Below are 22,055 nucleotides of genomic sequence, written 5' to 3'. Positions count from 1 at the left end.
TCTAGCTAGCAAGGCCAGAGCTCAGGGATGATGGGAGTTGTAGTCCAACAACATCTGGGGACCCACAGGTTGAGAACCGCTGGCTTAGGGCCTCATCAAACCTAAATCCGGCGTTGCTCATGGCGCACGGAATGGGATGGCCCATGAGCAGCAGCCCTCTGCTTAAGTAAACTGGGAATCCCCTTCACCCGCATCTCCTTGTCATATCCAGATGGAACTGCATGGTGCAGGCGGAGCTCCACACAGGGAGATGTGCATGTATGGAGCTCTGTTGTATGGAGACAGAGGCTGAGGCTTTATCTGTAGATGAGTGGGCAGGATGTCTATGGCCCCGTGCCATCTAAGCAGACCAGAAGTCAGACGTAAATTCTACACCAAGGCCCTTGACGTCTTTCGTTCTTACGGGCGTGCTGCGTTATGCGCAAATCTGTGACAGCTTCGTTAATATTGAACGGGAAGAAAGTTGTTAATGAATTAAATATGAGCCTCGGCAAATAGACTGTGTACAGCTGCCCCTGTGTATTGTTTATTTTCATATTAAATTCCCCAACAGAGGAACTATGGGATATAGTTCGTGCATGGCATGTTTACAATTGCACTTGCAGAGAGCCGGGTCTGGGGTGGGGGCGGCGGCAGGCGAACCAGTGGCTGATACATTGCTAATAAAGTTGTTCCGGTTATCGTCATCCACGGCTTTCCCCAGGATTACTCACACTTGATGTTTGTGGAAGATCCTCCCCAGTGACTTCCATAAGATCTGTGCAGCATTCCAGTAATATGTCTGGGATAATAAACCAGAGGATAGCCGCTTGGAATCATAGAACTGTAGAGTTGGAAGGGACCCTGAGGGTCATCTAGTCCAACCCCCTGCAGTGCAGGAATCTTTTGCCCAAGGTGGGGCTCGAACCACCGTCCCTGAGGCTGAGAGTCTCATGCTCTACTGACTGAGAGCTAAACTACTGGATCACACCACACCAATCCAGGCTGCATACACACCATGCATCAATGCACATCACTTTCTCCAAAGAACCCTGGGAAGTGTCTATCCCACACTGAGAGCTATAATTCCCAGCGCCCTTAACAAACTACAGTTCCCAGAATTCTTTGGGGGAGTAGTCATGTGTTTTAGATGGGTGATATGTATGAAGCCACAGTAATCAGCTGTGGACTATCACCTTGATCAGCGGTTCTCAACCTGTGGGTCCCCAGATATTGTAGTCTAACTCCCATCATCCCTGAGCTCTGGCCTTGCTAGCTAGAGGTGATGGGAGTTGTAGTTTAACAACATCTGGGGACCCACAGGTTGAGAAAGGCTGACCTAGATCAAAGGTGCAGTTAATGCACCTTGCTTCCTCTTAAGAGTGGCTGGAGGGGAAGCAAGGCTGAACTTTCTTGGGAACAAGACAGGGATGGACCTCAGCCCCCATTGTGTGCATTCCCACAAGGAAGGGAGAGAGGGAAGATGGAGGGGGTGTGGGAGAAGGAAGCATCTGGAGTGACATCTCCACCTTTGCACAGATAATCATAACATTGTAAAGTTGGAAGGGACCTTCAGGGTCACCTAGTCCAGGTATCTTCAACCTCTTCTGACCCATGACTCACCTTTAAACCAAGCATGCATTTAGGGACCCACCATATATTTGCATGGTGGCAGTGCTCCTGTTGCAACCCATCTTGGATCAAGCTGTGAGCCACTAGGGGGTCTTGACCCACCAATTGAAGACCAGTGATCTAGTCCAGTGTTTCCCAAACTTGGGCCTCCAGCTGTTTTTGGACTACAACTCCCATCATCCCTAGCTAGCAAGACCAGTGGTCAGGGATGATGGGAATTGTAGTTCAAAAACAGCTGGAGGCCCAAGGTTGGGAAACACTGATCTAGTCCAACCCCTTGTACAGTGGGGGATCCTCAACTGTGGCATCCTTGGCAGATGGCTGTCCAGGAACTTCCTCAATACCACCAGGAGAGGCCGATGTCCTCCATGACAGCCTGTTCCATAGCTCTTAACATCAGCGCATTTCTCCTGATGTCCAGGCAAAGTCTGGTTCCTTGCAGTTTCCTTCCTTTGGAACACAGAAAGCTGTCAGACCACTGGCCCATCCACTGGTCCATACTGGTTGACTGAAGCTCTCTGAGGTTTCTGATAGTGGGCATTCCCAGCCCTGCCTTTAGATACTGGGGATTGAGCCTGAGACCTCCGGCATAAAAGCAGATGTTCTACCACTGAGCTATGACCTTTCCCTGATTGTTCTAGGCCTGTTCATTGGCGCCACAGAGAATCAAGTCTGCTCCACCTTCTTCAGATAATTTGAAGACTGCTATTATGTCTGTTGAATGGTTTCTTTAAATGTAAAGGTTCATCATTGTTCCACCTAATGTGTATGTCTTTAAGGGGCCAGAGCAAGGGCCAGAGCAAACTAACGAGACCCAGCTTTACAGCTGTGAAACATAGCAGGCGCTGCTGAGTTGTACTGATTAAGCTGTGTCAGCAATTGGGTGTAGTATATAAGGAGCAGCACCTAGCTCTCCCATTCCCCTGGGGGATGGGTTGGTGGTTGGGTCTGGTTTGTTGTTGATGTATTTAGTGTAAGTGGAGTTTTTGTTTTTCTTATTAAAACCTTGTTTAAGTTATTTTTGAGTCCCTTTTTAATGCATGGTCTCCCCAGCAAGCTCTCTGCAGCGCTACCATACTGCAAATAGCCAACAATGTCTCCCCTTCATCTTCTTGTCTCCAGGAAAGACATAGCTTGCTCATTCAACCTGCTCTCTTAGCGACTTGATTTCCACAACCCTCAAAATCCTGGTTACTGTCCTCTTGGAATACTCAAGTTTGTCAATGTCCCCCTTAAAGTGTGGCTCCCATGATTGTAGACTTCCCTCCATATTATGTAAGGCCAAGCAACACAAATTTTGTTGTAGTTTAGTCGTGTCCGTCTCTTCGTGACCCCATGGACCAGAGCACGCCAGGCACTCCTGTCTTCCACTGCCTCCCGCAGTTTGGTCAAACTCATGTTCGTAGCTTTGAGAACACTGTCCAACCATCTTGTCCTGTCATCCCCTTCTCCTTGGGTCCTGCATCTTTCCCAACATCAGGGTCTTTTCCAGGGAGTCTTCTCTTCTCATGAGGTGGCCAAAGTATTGGAGCCTCAGCTTCACGATCTGTCCTTCCAGTGACCACTCAGGGTTGATTTCCTTAAGAATGGATACGTTTGATCTTCTTGCAGTCCATGGGACTCTCAAGAGTCTCCTCCAGCACCATAATTCAAATGCGTCAATTCTTCAGCGATATATACGGTATATAGATATAGATATAGATATAGATATAGATATAGATATAGATATAGATATAGATATAGATATATGGGGAATTCAATGGAGAACAAAAAATAATACTGGAATATTTGAAATAAGTTAGAAATGTTTATTTGTAATGAAAGCTCAGATGATCGGAATTTCAGTGGATTTATGAGCTTTGGTGTTAAAGGTTCTGTTCTGCAATTTACAATATCAATATGGCATGGATGATTCCCAGGGTCCTTGTTCTCATTTATTTTTAATTATGAAAATCAGAAGTCGCCCATGTGCAGCGGCTGGCCATGCAGATTGGTGAGTTTACCTCATGCACTTGCCACGCTTTAAAAAAGAAATCTTAGCGTTAATTATAAACAAATAAAAAGAATAAATATCAGTGAAGCAGAACAAACTCCACAAGCTTCTCCCTCCCTCCCTCCCTCCTATTAGCTTCAGAAGTCACCTTTGCGGGTGCAGACAATTTCCAGTGGTATGACCCCACCCTGTGGCGTGCTGCAACCTCATTGGACAACCTCCATCAAGGCAAACACATCTTCTCCGTGGATGAAGAAAGAGTCCCGTGCCAGTATGATGATGTTATCTTTCCTCCCGAAACGTCCTTCCGTGTGAACATCGAGTCGTCTGAGCAGGCCATACGGCTCAGGAGCATTTCAGTCATGGGGCAGGTAAAACAGGGCATTTGTGAGATGAAACCGTGGCTGCTTCACCATTTTCTGTTTTGCGATTCCAAAAATAAAATAAAAGATTGCGAGTGGAGATGGGCAACTTCTTCCAGATTCACTGTGAATAGCCTGGGGAGGGGAACAGGTATAGCCCTACTGCTAGATTAAAGCAGCAGCCCACCTCCCCACACCAGCTAAGCTAGGATGCTCTGGGGGAGGGCATTATCCAGTATTCACTATTGAAGGGTCCACTATTGAAGCGAGCCAGTGTGGTTAAGAGCGGTAGACTTGTAATCTGGTGAACCGGGTTCGCTTCCCCACTCCTCCACATGCAGCTGCTGGGTGACCTTGGGCTAGTCACACTTCTCTGAAGTCTCTCAACCCCACTCATCTCACAGTTTGTTGTGGGGGAGGAAGGGAAAGGAGAATGCTAGCTGCTTTGAGACTCCTTTGGGTAGTGATAAAGCGGGATATCAAGTCCAAACTCTTCTAAAGCTCTCCCTTCTCTTTCTCAGGTAATCACTTGCCTGGTTTGGGGGGAGGAGGCAGGAAGACTTTAGGACCTTGACAGAGTCCTCATGCCTCCTTGCTGAAGCCTGGCAAGCACTTACCAGATTTGAAAAGAACACTCTTCAGCTGTGCATCCAGTGCCCCACACCCCTAGTGCTGCCCTAAATCCACTTCTGTTCTTGCATGCACACATGCAAGCAGACACACATATATGCACACACAGAGATACACATCCTCCGGTGCCGCCTTGGAAGGTCAGGAAAAAATTGCTTGTGATCGAGACCTCAAACTGCGAGTTAGCCACCTCTGTATTAAGCGCATTGGTGGTCTGAAACATCCTTTTCTCTGGTACTGTGATAAAGCGACATCACCATGTCAAGCAGCCTTCACACATGAAAAGCCTCCCTGTTTTCAAGCACATTCTCGATTTCAAGTGACCTGATTTGCATGAATCAAGCCTTATCCCTCACTGTTGTTTCGATGCTTATCCAAGGTCACAGGGTCTTCCCTTCCAATAGCAGCTGGTTGCTATTTCAGAATCACAGCAGTTTACAATGCTTAGACATAAAACAGCTGTACTTTTTATCTGATCATGTTGTTGGTGAGACATAAAAACAGCTGTACTTTTTATCTGACCATGTTGTTGGTGAGACATAAAAACAGCTGTACTTCTTATCTGATCATGTTGTTGGTGATTTTGCTTGAGGGAACTGTTGATTTCTGAGTTTTGTTCCCCCCCCCCCTGCCTCCCCATCGCCGCCACTTTCTCCTGAACGGGAATTAGAAGTTCACCAGTGACAACACCCTGGCAGAGTATATGCAGAGCTCCTCTGCAAAGCTACAGTTCCATGGACAAGGGGCATTCCAGCTGTCGAACACCAGGTGCCCAGACAAATCGGGCTGCGAATGTGGAAATGCTGCGGTAAGTTATTGGCCACTGGCATTCTCTGAGGCACTAGGTTCCATTATCAAGAGACTTCAAGATAGGAGTTTGAAGGAGTCTGGCCTATTGAAAACCCACATGATACTGCTAGATTATTGAAGCTGATTCACTGAGAATACTTTGCAGAGATATAAGGATCAGTGCAGCCAGTGAAGTCTTCTGGGGCTCCTTTTCTGCATAACCAGTAATAATAAATAATAATAATTTTTTATTTATACCCCGCCCTTCCCGGTTCAAAAAATTGGGCTCAGGGTGGCTAACAAGAAATTTTAAACACTTAATTGATGCAACAAAAAACAGCATAAAATACATTATAAAACGTGAATAACAATAAATTCAGAAAAGAAAGGAGTAGGGATATTGGAGAATTCTGACAGAAACAGGAGGCATTAGGTGGACAAACTTGTACATGAGGGCGCAAGACTGCTATCCCAACACATGGATCGCCAACATGGCACCTGTGGGGACAGGTGTGCCTGCAGAGATGTTCCTTGCTGGAATTAGACGACGACAACAAACAACAACAACAACAACAACAACAACAACAACAACAACTTTTGCCCTGCCCATCTGAACGGGTTGTCCCAGCCCCTCTGGGCGGCTTTCAACAGAATACACAAAAACAGTACATCAGACAAAGAAATTGAAAGAAAGGCTCCCCCTTCCCTTGGCCTAACTGCTCTGTAGGGGGTGATTTCAGGACAGTTGCAGTTGAGGAGAGGAGTGTGGCAATGATAATGGCTATGTTCTGCCTCCACCGTTTGGGGCAGCAACACTTCTGAATACCAGTTGCTGGAAACCACAGGAGCTATTGCGTTCAAATATTGCTTGTGGGCTTCACACAGGCATCTGGTTGGCCACTGTGAGAACAGGATGCTGGACTAGATGGGCCCTTGGCTGGATCCAGCAGACTCTTCTTATATTCTTCTTACAAGCAGGCAGGCAATAGGTATAGTCAGTGCTTCCCCCCCCCCTTAAAAAATGATTAGGAGTACTCTCATTTGAGAGCCAGTGTGGTGTAGTGGTTAAGAGTGATAGACTCGTAATCTGGTGAACCGGGTTCGCGTCTCCGCTCCTTCACACGTAGCTGCTGGGTGACCTTGGGCTAGTCACACTTCTCTGAAGTCTCTCAGCCTCACTCACCTCACAGAGTGTTTGTTGTGGGGAAGGAAGGGAAAGGAGATTGTTAGCCGCTTTGAGACTCCTTCGGGTAGTGATAAAGCGGGATATCAAATCCAAACTCCTCTTCTTATCATTTTCCTACTCATATTGAAATCCTGCCACTCATTAAGACCGAATTTAGATTAAATGTTATGGGGGGGGTGCGTACTCCTGCGTACCCCCCCCCCTGGAAAAAAAGCACTGGGTATAGTAGTCTTTGTCTGAGCACCTAGGTATCTGCATTGGAGATCTCTGGAAACCAGTTCATTTGTGCAGGCGGAAACCTTTTTCTTCACTGAGTAATCTACCTGCTCTTGTTGAAGGACCACGACAGAATCTGCGCTGCCTTGCTCCAGAAGTCTGGGAATCAATGTCCACAGGTGATGTGCAAGGACCCCCTAAAGCCCGTTGGCCATTGCTGTGAAATGTGCGGTAAGTGAAGACCAGCTTTGTTATAGCTGTTTGCAGGACAGAGGAGCAAATCAGTTCGCCTGCAATTCACTCTGCCAACAGGTGCAATTGCAAGGATTTGGGAAATACAGCATATATTGTATTTTGAATGTAAAAGGCCCTGGGTTCAATCCTTGACATCTCCTGCCTGAGACTCCGAGAGAGTCACTGCCAGTCAATAACTCTAAGCTAGACGAGCCAGTGGTCTGACTCAATACTGAGGTCAGCCTGGATAGCTCAGTTGGTTAGAGCACGGTGGTGATAATGCCAAGGTTGCAGGTTCGAACCCCATATGTGACAGCTGCATATTCCTGCATATCCAACTCCCAAGAGACTGTGATCTACCGTATTTTTCACTCCATAAGACACACTTTTTTCCACCTAAAAAGTAAGGGGAAATGTGAGTGCATCTTATGGAGCGAATGGCGCTGCGCAGAGAGGTAGAGCTGCGCAGTGCCGCTTCAGGAAAGCGGGAGGAGGAACGGTGACCCTTCTGTTCCTCCTCCCGCTTCGCTGAAGGGGCGCTGTGCAACTCTCCCTCTCTGCGCAGCGCCTGTCCAGCGAAGCTGGAGGAGGAACAGAAGGGGCTCCTTCTGTTCCTTCCCCAGCTTCGCTGAAAGGGCGCTGCGCAGCTCTCCCTCTCAGAGAGGGAGAACTGCGCGGCGCCCCTTCAGCGTCGCGCCTGCCCTGGCTTCTGCCTTAGCCGTGCGCAGCCTCTTCGGGCAGGGGGATCCTTCATCCCTCTGCCCTGAAGAGGCTTGGCACGGTTATCTCAGAAGCCAGAACAGCCACACAGTATCCCAGAAGCCAGATCCCTCTTGCTGTTCTGGCTTCTGGGATTCAGAATAATTCTTTCTTGTTTTCCTCCTCCCAAAACTAGGTGTGCCTTATGGTCTGGTGCGTCTTATGGAGTGAAAAATACGGTACTCCCAATATTAAAAAAACTGACATTGATCTACCCATTGGAAAGAGGAGGAGCGTGGGTGGGGTGGGGTGGGTGGAAGGTGGCGGCTAAGTGGAAGCAGGGGGAGGATTGCCTAGAGTTGTTAAGCTTCTTTTGGGGTGGCGACATTCCTAGCCCTCTTCATTTAATACCGTGATTGACCAAGATCACCCACGATTGACCAGGATCACACCGGGGATTTACCTGTCGATCGCAGTCGACTGCTTGAGCATGTCTGGACTAGATATTCAGGGTGCCTTCCAATTCTATGATTTTATGATATAAGGCAGATTCCTATCTTAGGGCTTATCTACATTACCTTTTGTCCCACTGTTTCTAGGCAGAGGTCTGTGCTTTAACGCTCCGTTTCTGAGGTTTTTCCCCCCACCCCAAGCTTTCCCCATGCAAACCCGCTCTTCTAAGCTGAATCGGAGCAAACGCTAGTTGGGGTTTTCTGCAGATTGACGTTTGCTCCAATTGAGGTTTAAAGAGTGGATTTGGGCAGAGAAAGCTTTGGAGAAAAAGGGCGCGGGGGGGGGGGATGGTGTTTGGAGACAGAGCTTTAAACCTCAGACTGTGCCTGGAAAGAGCAGAGGGAAGCTAAGTGTGGATTAGCCCTTTGTGGCAATATGTGTACTGCATCAAAAGTAAAGCTGGAACAGTGGTATGTGTTGAAATTCAGCATAAGTTCAAACTTTTCACAATTTGAACAGTTAAGAAAGAAGGGAGCAGGGCTAAGGGACCTTTGACAATGAGAGTCAATAGTAATAATAATAGTAATTATTATTATTATTATTATTATTATTATTATTATTATTATTATTCAATTTATATACTGCCCTTTATCAGGAGATCCCAGGGTAGTGTAAACATTAAAAACACATTACAGAACATCACTGAGAAAAACAAAATAAAAAGTTGAAGTTGTAGTCCAGCAAAATCTGGCAGGCTACAGGTTCTCCATCCCCGCTTCAGAATATGATCTCTCTTGGTCTGTGTGCAGGCACATTTCATCAGTGGCTACTCTAGTTGGTACCCTCCCTCCTCTCTCTTTTCAGCATCTTTCCTGGGTCCCCATCTATGCACATACCTGGGGTCTCATCAACAGTTAACTCAGGAGGACTTATAAGTGAAAATATTGAGGGGGGGGGATTAGTTAATAATGCAATCCTATCCATGTTTACTCAGAAGTAAGACCCACTGTATGCAGTGGGGCTTACACCCAACTAAGTGTGGATAGCATTGCATCCTGAGTTTGAAATTCCAGCAAACATCTTGCCATAAAAAAAATGGTTTGCATCTTACCCACCCTCCCAAGATGTCATGACAGAATGGCATATTTTAAACACACACAAGTTTATTATCCTGGTAGCCCGTAACACCGTGAATTTATCAGCTTTTAATGGAGATGTGATCCTAGATTTTCCCCATTCTGATACTCAATCCATTACATAACACTCTGCTCTTTTCACATTAGACAACCATCCATCATATGGTAGTTTCTTTGAATTTCTCCAATGGGAGCTCAGACTGCATGGGGAGTCAGTTTATTTGCCAGATGCATTCCTATCTTATCCTTCTTCTTAAAAGCCCCAGCCTGACATTCACAGGATTATCTCATTTTTCCTAAGGAACAATTTTGTGATCTAGGCGAGGGTGAGAGATAAAGGCTATTTCTCCACATTTATCAATATCCTACGCTTTCTCCAAAGAATTCTGGGCATCACACATGGTTCTTTCCCTCTTTTCCTTTCAGCAACAAGTCTGTGGGGTACATTCGGTTGAGATATGATGACTTACCCCAAATCACTCAGTCAGTCAGCTCTGTAGCGGCAGCTAAAAAAGCCAATGCAATTCTAGGCTGCATCAATAGGAGTATAGCATCTAGATCAAGGGAAGTAATAGTGCCACTGTATTCTGCTCTGGTCAGACCTCACCTGGAGTACTGTGTCCAGTTCTGGGCACCACAGTTCAAGAAGGACACTGACAAACTGGAACGTGTCCAGAGGAGGGCACCCAAAATGGTCAAAGGCCTGGAAACGATGCCTTATGAGGAACAGCTAAGGGAGCTGGGCATGTTTAGCCTGGAGAAGAGGAGGTTAAGGGGTGATATGATAGCCATGTTCAAATATATAAAAGGATGTCCCATAGAGGAGGGAGAAAGGTTGTTTTCTGCTGCTCCAGAGAAGCGGACACGGAGCAATGGCTCCAAACTACAAGAAAGAAGATTCCACCTAAACATTAGGAAGAACTTCCTGACAGTAAGAGCTGTTCGACAGTGGAATTTGCTGCCAAGGAGTGTGGTGGAGTCTCCTTCTTTGGAGGTCTTTAAGCAGAGGCTTGACAACCATATGTCAGGAGTGCTCTCATGGTGTTTCCTGCTTGGCAGGGGGTTGGACTCGATGGCCCTTGTGGTCTCTTCCTGTAGCACCCTGCTTGTGGTTAACGCTTAGCTGGAATGAAATATTCAACGCAGCAATAGAGAAATTAAAATAATAATTTATTTGTCAGACAAATAAATGAGAGGCACAGTGGTATATGGTTACCAAGCTCTGGCCTGCTCTCCTGCCATTATGGCCAGCACTTATATTTCCTTAACCCAGCCCCCTTGCTCCTCCTTTGGCTGCCTCTGTCCAATCAGCCTGGTTGAAATTCCTATTGGCTGTTTGCTAGAACCAATCACAAAAGATACACCCATTTCCTTTTGCCTTTTATGGGAAATAAAAACTATATTTATAATTGGCAAACAAGTAGCCATTAACCTCTACAAGGCACCTTAATTACCAGATCACCTTTGCCCCCTTAATTCTAAAATAGAGCAGATGGCTAAAACAGATGATGGCTAATTCTATTTTAAACAAATGTCAGAGATCTTTCGTGTTCACATTCTCAGCATCATCAATGAAAGATCTCCTTCTTTTGGAGGTTCCTTTAAACAAACCATATGTCTAGAGTGCTCTGATGGCGTTTTCCTGCCTGACAGGGAGCTGGGCTGATGGCTGACTTAATTTCAGGATAGTTACAACTCTTACAACTATATGAAATAAGAATCCAACATTTCTTACTTTCTAAATCCTTTGCATAATTACATTTAAGCCAATATATTTAATACATAACATATATAGTTTTTTTATAAGCAAAGACGTTTTCAAAGTAAGAAAAAACTTAAAAACACTTTCTTCAGAGAGAAGCCCCCCTTTCCCTATTTCCATTAGCTCTTGCCCTTAGGAAAATGTGGCTCAAGTCTCTAACGGGAGGCACAATAATTCTTACTATTTACCAACTTAATTGTAGCTTGATTGTACTCTGCAACATGCAAGGTCAGCGACCTCGCTCTCAGCCTTTTATGACCGCAATAAACCAGAGGGCCCCTCTGCCGAAGAGCTTGCCAGCTGCCTGCTGGTTTCCTGCCTCAAAATATTTGTGGATTTTAAGCTAATTTTTAAGATACAATCCTTGATCAAAATATAAGCCTTGATTAAAAATGCAGGCTATGATCAGATGCCTCATTCCAACTCTATGATTCTATGATTCTATGAGGTTTCAAACTCAATTCTCTCCAGTACTCCTCAAGTGAGTTTAATGTAGAGAAATCTGAAAAAAAAAAAAAAACTTAAGTCCAGGAAACGAGGAAACAGTGACTTTGCCCCATGTCTATGATAAAATCCTCAGCCTGGTTTTAGACTACAACTCCCATCTCTCCTGACCATTGGCCGGGGCTGATGGGAGTTGTAGTTGAGGATTTTATCATAGTCCTCCCTCCTGCTGAGGTAGTGCCCAGCTCCTGGTAGTCCAAGGCTGGAGCTAGACACATGAAAGAAATATTTCAGTTAAACGCGTTACAAACTTTGTATGAGAAATCGGGTAAGCAAAAACAGGACTCTGCAGCGCCATCTGGTGTCACAGTGTTAGAATGTATAAACAATGCATATAAAGCGTTTCTTCTTGGCTAATGTAGCGGAGTCCCAAGTCTGGTAGGCTGGGTCATGACAGACAGTACTTCATCTTAAACCTAGAGTTGCTAACTGGCCAGGAGGGAACCGAACTTGGGCTGCTTTTGCGCTATCAGCAACAGCCTGAAATCAGCAGGTGGAAGTTTATCACATCGTGGAGATCACCCAAGGGGCCTGGTGTGTTGTCTATATCTCATTGTCTATACCGTAATTATCTTAGTCCTGAACACAAAAGCAGAAGGTCGCGAATCACCAAATTATTTCAGCCCCTGTTTATTGCTAGGAACACATTCCAGCCTATAGCTGGAAATGAGGCCAACTAAAGACAACTGTTCTGGACCTAAATGTAAATGCAATTTAAAAATGAGACATATATATCCAACAGGTTAGTTCCATTTCTTGTTCTTCTTCCTCGTGGTTTTCGTCTGTTAGTTTACCTTGGAGGCAAACGTGGAGGTTTTCTGTACAGCGTTCCTAATTACCATATGAAAACTGAATGCTTTAGGGTGCCACCATATGCTGCTTAGGCGAGTCTTTTAAAGCAATTAAAATAACATTTTTTCAGAAGCCGCTTTTTTCTTCACCAGGGAAAAACCAATAAACTAATACAGAGCCATGGAGAACATGAAGTTCAGTGGCCTGCCACTGTAGTTCCTCCTGGGTAAAGACATGGCTGGCTGCACCTCTTGAAACCCCCACAATCATCAGTTCTGCGCCAGGAAAATCCAGGTTTACTCAAACCTAAAAGTGGCTGGCAAGCAGGCTTTTTTGTGCTAAGCTTGCACCATGTTTTTAATAATAATAATACATTTTTATTTGTACCCCGCCCTCCCCAGCCAAAGCCGGGCTCAGAGCAGCTAAAATCATAAAAAGAGGTGATTTTGCATGACTTTTTTCCAAGGAAAAAAACCACGGCATGCTGTCTCTCTAGCTGGTGGGGGGGGGTCACCCCTGGTTCTGGTGCAGGTCACATAAATGCACCTCTGCTGCCTCAGAGATTCAGGAGGATGGCTAGAGCAGCTCGGAAAGGCCCTTGCAGAAACGTGTGTGTGTGTGTGTGTGTGTGTGTGTGTGTGTGTGCAACGATAGAGGCCTTGCTGCAAAGCTTAAAGCCTGCCACCGCTACCCGAGATATGGATTGAAGAAAAGGAAATATGAATTGACTCCATCTCACAGCTTGACCAATCAGGGCTGGGAGCGGTTAGGAGCTAGGTGGACTCACAGATCTAAAACAACAACAAGTGTAGACTTGCACAAGCTGACCAGCTTCTGTTTTGACTTGAAATGTTTGTTTTGGGCTTGTCAGAAGTACTTAAAAGCAAGACGCAGGCGGGGGGAGCATCGGCCCGCAATGGCACCCACTTGAGAGGTGCTAGAACTGCACCCCAGCGTTCTCCAGCTGAAAAAGAAGCAGCACTGACTCTTAAGCCATGGATGGGGAATCGTTTTCATCCAGAAAGCCATATGTAAATTTTGGTGGCCACGTTCAAGTGATCGATGGGGCCAGAAGTAATGGAGTAATGAATATACAGTGGTACCTTGGGTTCTCAAACGTAATCCGTTCCAGGAGTCCCTTCGACTCCTGAGACGGTTCCAAAACCAAGGCACAGCTTCCGATTGGCTGCAGTAGCTTCCTGCATTCAATCGGAAGCTGCATCAGTCATTCAGCTTCCGAAAAACGTTGGGAAACCGGAACACTCACTTCCGGGTTTGTGGCGTTCAGGAGCCGATTTGTTCGTGAACCAAACCGTTCGAGTACCAAGGTACCATTGTACAAAGTACAGCAGGCTGGTTTCTGCAACACACCCTTCTCTATCCTTTGTGCAGGCAAGAAAGAGGCATTATCAGAGTTCAAAGATACATTCCACTCAGGGGAAAACATTGAAGGAAGGTGCAAAGTTGGGTTTGTGAGAGCCAAAGCATGGAGAGAAGGGTTGTGGTTTGGAGTCCCAATGGTCTTGGAGGGGCACATTTGGCCCCCCCAGTTTGAGTTTCCGCACCCTTGGTTTAAGCGAACTAAGCGTGGAGGTTCAGTCTGGGCAGAATTTAGCATTTGGGAGCGGGAGCAACGATGTGGTAGGAAGACAGGTCTAATCTGAGAAGTAGTAGTCTGGAGATGTGAAGGGGAAAGAATAAGCCGATGTGAGTTGCTCCAGCTGTCTGTAAAATGGTGCCCCTTGCAGAGAGGAAGCCAAGTCCCATTAGCATTGATAGAGCAGCAAATTAAATGGATCAGAGTCCCTGTAGAACGGATGCAGCAGCATTGACTCTTTCCATGAAAACGGCACATTATAGCTGTCTCGCACATTGCATTGGGTGGTGGCAGAAGACATTGAGACATAGTGTTGGAAACAAAATCTGCCCTTATTCCCTTATGGGGTACACAAGAGTCCTTTGTAGGTTCTCCATCAGTAGGAGAAGGTAACAGAGGCCAACCAGAGAATATTGAGAAGCAAAGCAGCTAGTAAGCCTGATCTTTATTAAAGCTGTTGCAACAGGGTGCTCCCCTCACACACAGCGGAGGAGCAGAGGAGGACCCAGAACAAAGGTGTGCCCGCCTTTATACAGACATTTTAAATTGCCCGCCCTGGGACTTCCGGGTTAGCGCTGTCGACTAATGGCGGATTCCCTCCGAGCTCCGGAGGGAATCGGCTCCGCAGGATCGGGTCTTGTCCGCGCCGGCGACGCGGGGACCCTTAAAAATCACAGGCGCTGATGCCTGTGAGCGTGGTGACTCGGCGGGCACCATTTGCGCCCCCCCAAACCGCGAAGGAGCCTTTTTAAAGGCTCAGGAACGGGGATGGGGGACGGCGCGGTGCTGTGAGTCGATTGCTTCTTCTGCGGAGCGAAGCCGCATGCCATTGTCGGAGAAGCACTGACTTTTTCCTTGGAACAACTGGACTTAAAAATAAGAACCCGTGAGTACATATGGAATTTGGAACTCAAACAAATTTTTGTTGAATTGGGAACGAGCGGGGAAGGGTCAAAAAGGAAGTCGCCCCCCCCCCTTTGAGTAGATATTCTAACGCAAAGAGCTTGCAACTTAAGGTCGAGAGAACTCTTTTTCTTTTATAAAAAAAAAACCTTCACGGCTTGACGCCATAAATTTTACCGGAGGATAAACTTAACGTTAGGAGCTAAAGTTTCACCCCCCCGAACCCGGGGGCGTCCCGCGAGAGAACCTGTTGAGGAACAATTGAAGATTTTGACAGCTGTCAAAATAGCTGTCAAAAGGAAAGGATAAAGGGAACTTTAACTTTGTCGCATCTGCTGGCTACATTTGTTGCAATTTCTGGAAAATAAGGGAGAGCTGCTACAAATTAACTTACTGACTGGTTTTTAAATTGAAAGACATTGAAGGATTAAAATCCCCCTTCTGGGGGACAGAGACATTACAAGAATGGCTGAAAGAAGCAAAAATCAGACTAAACTCAACAGAATACTGGATCTCCTGGGAAAGTTACAAGATCAGACAGATGTTTTGACTACAAATGCGAACACTCTGGCCCTGGCAGTAAACAACATTGTCGAAGCTGACAGGGAGCGGAGGCAAGAAGTTTATACATATCAACAACAAGAGAAATTTGAGAGCCATGAGACAATGGAAGAGACACACGTTGTTTTTGAGGAAAAGGAAGGCGGACTGGTAACTTTGCAGATGTCAAGGGAGAATTACAGTTTGGGGCCTGGCATGCAGATAACAAAGGAGAATAAAAATTTGAGGTGGAAAGTTTGGACTGAGTTGGAAATTGTAAATTTGAGAGTGGAGCACCTCATTAGCATTAATTTTAAATATGGAGGGCTAACTGGAAAAATAATGGATCTTGTTGGGTCAGAGCCCCTTCGAGCCTTGGGGCTTAACCTAAAGGACTATCCAAGAGGCCGGCAGAGAGGAACTGAGGATGACTTGAGAGCCTCGGATGTGAGATCTCCAGGTTAAACAGTATTGACTGATGAATATTTATTGGGGACCAAAACCGGGAAAGGGGGGTTGGAGTTTGGTAATCCAAAGGGTACAGAATTATTATTTACTTTGTTTTAATTTGTTTTGTTATTTGTATGGAAGCTGGGAAAGTCGTGGAAGGGAAATATTGACTGACTTTAAGAAATATGTTAAAGAATAAGAAATGATGCATAAGATGTATAAGATTAGATAAGTTAAAATTGGTGTCTAAAATGGTTAAAATGAAATGAAAATGAGAAATGCAAAAATAATTTAATGGAAGAATGAGGAAAGGTAAAATTATAGTATGTTATAATTATTAAGTTAAGGTTGAGAATTAAGTAATAAGGATTTGCAGGATTAATAACTTGAACTGGAATACAAGAAGGGGAGGGGAGAGGAGGTCTAAGAAAGAAGTTATATGAAAATAAGCAATTGAAATCTCATTTGTTTTTAATTGTGTTTTGTTAAATTTTTCTATTTTTTGTTATTTTTTCTTTTTCTGTGTGTCTATGTTTATTATTGAAATGCTAATAAATATTTATAAAAAAAATAAAATAAATAAATTGCCCGCCCTGGAGTCCAAGACCACCCCCCAGATACATCATACCTACATCACAAAAAGGTGGTCTACAACAGAAATCTGAGTGCGCTGTTTATCTCCTGTCTGGCAAGTTACCTGATTGCCTTTTCTGATTGCCTTTTCTGGTAGTCTGGCCATTCCTTTGAGATGGTAATCACTTAATTCCTGAGACAATGGGAAGGTTCCCTCACCCCCTCCCTCCTGGCAGAGAAACATTTGGTCAGATTGGGAGTCAAAACGGTTTCAGGACTGTCTTCCTGTGCTGCTTCAGACATGTGGTTTATATATTTATGTACGTTTGCTTGGTACATTTATGAACATTTATTATATATATAAGACCTTAAAATTGTTATTATAATAGGAAGGTGGCTGATACAGAGTCCATCTAGCTCAGAATTGTTTGCCCTGATTGGCTGTGGCTCTCCAGGTTTCAAGCAGGGGTCTCTCCCTCCCAGCTTCAGCTGAAGATGCCAGGGGTTGATCTTTTGCCTGCCAGGTGTGCATGCACATTAATTCACCTCACATGAAGCTGCCTGAAGCTTGGGCTGTCCCTTCCTTCTTTTCAACTCTGTGTCCATCTGTCTTGGGCACAGGACTTTGCCAATACCTCCCACCTGATCCATTTACCTGCAGATGCAGTGGAAGCGCACCTGGGACCTTCAAAGCATGTTCATCACATATGAACTGTGGAGGCCTCGGCTTCTGCATAGCTTCTAAGATGGTGGCCTTGTAGGTAATTCGTTTGGATGGTTTTGCAGAAATAGCTTGTATAAGAAGGGCCACCTCTACAAATGTGGGATACGTGTGAGACTGAAGAGTATGCGTGCATGGATCTCAAATGCACACAGCCAGTACGTTTCCAAGCACAATTCAAAGTGTTGGTGCTGACCTTCAAAGCCCTAAATAGCCTCGGTCCAGTATACCTGAAGGAGCGTCTCCACCCCCATTGTTCTGGCTGGACACTGAGGTCCAGTGCCGAGGGCCTTCTGGTGGTTTTCTCACTGCGAGAAGTGAGGTTACAGGGAACCAGGCAGAGGGCCTTCTTGGTAGTGGCACCCGCCCTGTGGAACATCCTCCCACCAGATGTCAAAGAGAAGAACAACTACCAGACTTTTAGAAGACATCTGAAGGCAGCCCTGTTTAGGGAAGTTTTCATGTTTAATAGACTATTGTATTTTAATATTTTGTTGGAAGCCGCCCAGAGTGGCTGGGGAAACCCAGCCAGATGGGCGGGGTGTAAATAATAAATTATTATTATTATATTATAATTAGGTGGAGAGCTCTGGAGAGAGCAAAAGGGTATCTAGTCAACCACCTGGCATGATGTAGAGTGATTTATCCAGCCACTCCTCACGGCTACAGCTCATAATGTGTCACCTGCAAGAGATCAGGTAGAAGAAGAAGAAGAGTTTGGATTTGATATCCCGCTTTATCACTACTCTAAGGAGTCTCAAAGCGGCTAACATTCTCCTTTCCCTTCCTCCCCCACAACAAACACTCTGTGAGGTGAGCGGGGCTGAGAGACTTCAGAGAAGTGTGACTAGCCCAAGGTCACCCAGCAGCTGCATGTGGAGGAGCGAGGAAGCGAACCCGGTTCACCAGATTACAAGTCCACTGCTCTTAACCACTACACCACACTGGCTCACTGGTAAACTATATAGAATTGCAGAAGAGTTAAGAACTGCAGCAAGTGAGATATGCTACCTGCTACAGGGCCAAGGGTACTCCAGGCCCCAGGAAGTCTACCTTGGGTTTTAAAAATAAGATTGGTGTATATAGCAGAGTTAAAAGCTAGAGAGGTGGAGCTACCAGTCCCACCAGCCCCCGTTCTGCCAAATTCACACATCAAACACACAGAAGTCCCATTGGTAACGAAGAAAAGGTTCTTGCAGTTTCTTCAACATTACGAGGATGGAATTGGATTCTAAGTCTACAAGGTGGGAGTTGGTTAATCATGGCTGCATCGTGAGAAAGAGAGAGGGCAGGGAGAGGGGGAATTTGGCCAGAATGTGTATTTTCCCTGACTGGCTGTTAGCCTCAACCCTGCCCTCTGCTGGGCTTAAGCTTGCAGCTTACGCATATTTAACTTGTGCACATTCAGTTTTATGCGTTTGGGGGGAATATAATTAAAAATGGTTCTGAAAAGTGCACACATCTGGGGGGGAGGAAAGGCTTTGGCAATCCCACCTGCCACTGGACCCAATGTGTCTTGTCTACAGTGGAACCTCATAGAATCATAGAATCATAGAGTTGGAAGAGACCACAAGGGCCATCGAGTCCAACCCCTTGCCAAGCAGGAAACACCATCAGAGCACTCCTGACATATGGTTGTCAAGCCTCTGCTTAAAGACCTCCAAAGAAGGAGACTCCACCACACTCCTTGGCAGCAAATTCCACTGTCGAACAGCTCTTACTGTCAGGAAGTTCTTCCTAATGTTTAGCTGGAATCTTCTTTCTTGTAGTTTGGAGCCATTGCTCCGTGTCCGCTTCTCTGGAGCAGCAGAAAACAACCTTTCTCCCTCCTCTATGTGACATCCTTTTATATATTTGAACATGGCTATCATATTCAGCAGTGTAAATAAGTTTTGATGGATGCAATAATGGAATACTGCATGGTTTAGTTTTTTGTAAAATATGCACCTTGTGTTATGTACCGTCCTCCTTGCGAACACTGCGGGTTACGAGCTCTGCTAACCCGGAAGTAGATGCTCCCAGTTGCAACTTTCGCCCCGGGATGCAAGCGGAAGTCGCATGCCAGCAGCGCGGCAGCAGCGTGAGGCTCCATTACTGAAAGCGCGCCTCATGTTACGAGCGGTTTCGGGTTACAAACGGACCTCCGGAATGGATTCAGTTCGTAACCAGAGGTACCACTGCGTACACAATTTGGGCTTTAGGTGCAATCCCCGGAACATAACCCCTGTGTAAGTTGCTGGCTTACTGTATGCAACGATCTAGAAGTGCCAATTAGGATTGTAGGATTGTTCTGGGATTCACAGGGTCATCTTAAAACATGCACCACCCTGCAGCAACCAACTCAGCTGCTAGAGCTATAAATGGCCACCTATAGGTTGGAGGTTCATAGCAATTGCTAAAACAATGGTTATGTTTTCTTGCCTTCTTTCTTTTTTATATAAAAAACTGCAGGAGCCATCGTTTCCTTGGACTATTCTGCTGGTTTTGAGATCGAGGTGTATCAGAACAGAATACTCCACACATTTCTCAGTTTGGTATGTTGTTCTTAGAGCTGCACATGGTTTAAGTGGGGCTGGAGGCCCTCAGTCCACCTGGGAGAAATCAGTATTGCCACTACAAAACAACAACTTGAGAATGGGAAGAGACAGTTTGGAGGCCAGAGTCATATGCAACTGACTGATATGCATCCAGCTAACTGCCCCAGCTGACCCACAATTGTTGGTTCTGACTGACTTTGTATATTACCCGTCAACAGTACCCTCAGGACACAGAAATGACAAAACATACAACGGAAGTATAACAGCTTCAAAATATAGCTAAAGATAAGCAATTAGCAAACATCAAGAATCCATCTCAGATATAATAATAGGGGATAATATTTCCGAGGCCACACCATCTCCTCTCAGGCCACACCTCTTTCCCAGGCCACATCCTCTCCCCTCGGGTCATGCCTCTTTCCCAGGCCACACCCTCTCCCCTCAGGCCACACCTCTTTCCTAGGCCACACCCTCTCCCCTCAGGCCACACCTCTTTCCCAGGCCACACCCTCTCCCCATAGGCCACACCTCTTTCCCAGGCCACACCCTCTCCCCTCAGGCCATACCTCTTTCCCAGGCTACACCCTCTCCCCATAGGCCACACCTCTTTCCCAGGCCACACCCTCTCCACTCAGGCCACACCTCTTTCCCAGGCCACACCCTCACTAGTCACACCCTCTTTCCCAGGCCACACCCCTCGCCAGCCTTGCATTGCATCCTTCCCAAGTGTTTTTGCCTGGCTGGAATGTGTCCTTGAGCTCTGATCGCGTCTTGCTTGTCTGGATGGAGGTTAGAGAGGGTTGTGTGAATGCATGTAGAAACTACTAGGCTACCTTAGAAAGATTAAAATTTATATTGGTTTCTCTGCCCACTTTCCCCCCTGGCTCTTCCTACCTCTGACACGTGGCCCCCAGAATGTTGTCCATGATGGAATGCAGCCCTTCAGCTGAAAAGGTTTCCCAGCTCCTGCTGCAGAGGCTGGGGAAGGAGAGCTGCTTTTGATATGAGGGCAACCAGCCATGCTTCTTGCTTTTCAGATGGAAGGCAAGAGGTAATGTAGTATTCTACAACTGCAATTATTTGTTTTGCTGAAAGGCAATGGGTAAGGGTAGATCTCATCACGGCCTGCCAACATGCGGACAATATGATTATCAGCTTCAACGACACATTAAAGGGCTAAAAAGACTAGTGCATTTCTTGCAGTGTCCAGATTGCAAGAATCCGTTCTATATTTGGACCACCCTCACCTGGAGTCCTGTGTGTCCAGTTCTGGGCAGCCCAGTTTAAGGAGGATATTGGAAGGTGTCTTAGAGGAGGAGGAAAGAGATGGCTAGGAAACCACAGCTGAAGGACCTGGGTATATTTAACCTGGCGAGGAGATGATTAAGAGGTGATGTGATGGCCATCTACAAATATCTGAAGGGCTGTGACATAGAAGATGCAGGAATAGATCATTTCTGCTCCTCTGGAGCGCAAGACCCAAAACTACAAGTAAAGGGGTGAGGGTGTTCAATAGTGGAATAGACTATTTGAGAAGGTGGTGGAATTTCCTCCATTTTTAAGCAGATGCACAATGAACACATTTTCAGTAGTGGACTTCCTAGTCCAGCAGAGCTTTTATGCCTCTGCCAACTTTATGACTGTGTGGTGAAGGTTTAGGTATGGGACTTAATCCAATACCCAGGATTCCTGAGATGAGGAGCAGATGAGATGGGGTGATACTTGCTTTCCGTGCCAAACAATTCCCGAGTTCATCTCTTGCCACCTCCAATTAAACTCGCTGGGAAAGACCTTTGTCCAAGACTGGTGAATGTGGCCAGTCAGGGAAGAAGACAATGGAGGTGTAAGTAGACCACTGTCCTCACTCAATCGCCTTCCTATTACAGTGGTACCTTGGTTCTCAAACTTAATCCTTTCCGGAGGTCTGCTCCAAAACCAAAGAGTTCCAAAACCAAGGCGCGCTTTCCCATAGAAAGTAATGCAAAACAGATTGCAGACTTTTAAAAACAACCCCTAAAACAGCAATTTAACATGAATTTTGCTATCTAATAAGACCACTGATCCATAAAATGAAAGCAATAATCAATTCACTGTACTATAAAATAAAACAGTATTGTAGATGATAAAAAATAAAATTGCACTGCACTGATGATAGTCATTGTTTGGATGGGGGGCTTTTATCCATTTTCACAGTCACACAATCTATCAATCAATCAATCAATCAATCAGTAGCTGAACTGGAATCCACGCAGTCACAAAATCAAATTAACTGAAAAAGTCTCAAAACAAAAAACACAAAATAAATAGCAAAAAGAAAGCACCAAATATAATCTCCAAATATCACCTCAGAACACTGTAATCGGAAAT

At 45.7% G+C, this 22,055-nt stretch overlaps 1 protein-coding gene across 4 annotated transcripts in view; it reads left to right on the top strand.

The window, feature by feature from the left end:
- AMN (amnion associated transmembrane protein) overlaps nucleotides 1-22,055 on the top strand; it is an 85,513-nt gene that overhangs the window by 51,608 nt on the left and 11,850 nt on the right. For 3 of the 4 annotated variants that reach the window (XM_079948111.1, XM_079948113.1, XM_079948110.1), the window contains exons 5-8: nucleotides 3,740-3,975; nucleotides 5,267-5,404; nucleotides 6,910-7,018; nucleotides 19,603-19,685. In XM_079948111.1, the coding sequence (XP_079804237.1) occupies nucleotides 3,740-3,975; nucleotides 5,267-5,404; nucleotides 6,910-7,018; nucleotides 19,603-19,685 (566 nt within the window). The remainder of the gene's footprint in view (nucleotides 1-3,739; nucleotides 3,976-5,266; nucleotides 5,405-6,909; nucleotides 7,019-19,602; nucleotides 19,686-22,055) is intronic. The other variant, XM_079948112.1, reaches the window with a different exon arrangement.

Source organism: Podarcis cretensis, assembly GCF_951804945.1.
Source record: "Podarcis cretensis genome assembly, chromosome: 1".
Lineage (NCBI taxonomy): Eukaryota > Metazoa > Chordata > Lepidosauria > Squamata > Lacertidae > Podarcis > Podarcis cretensis.
The sequence above is the reverse complement of the archived record's forward strand: the minus strand, read 5'-3'. Positions and strand labels throughout refer to the sequence as shown.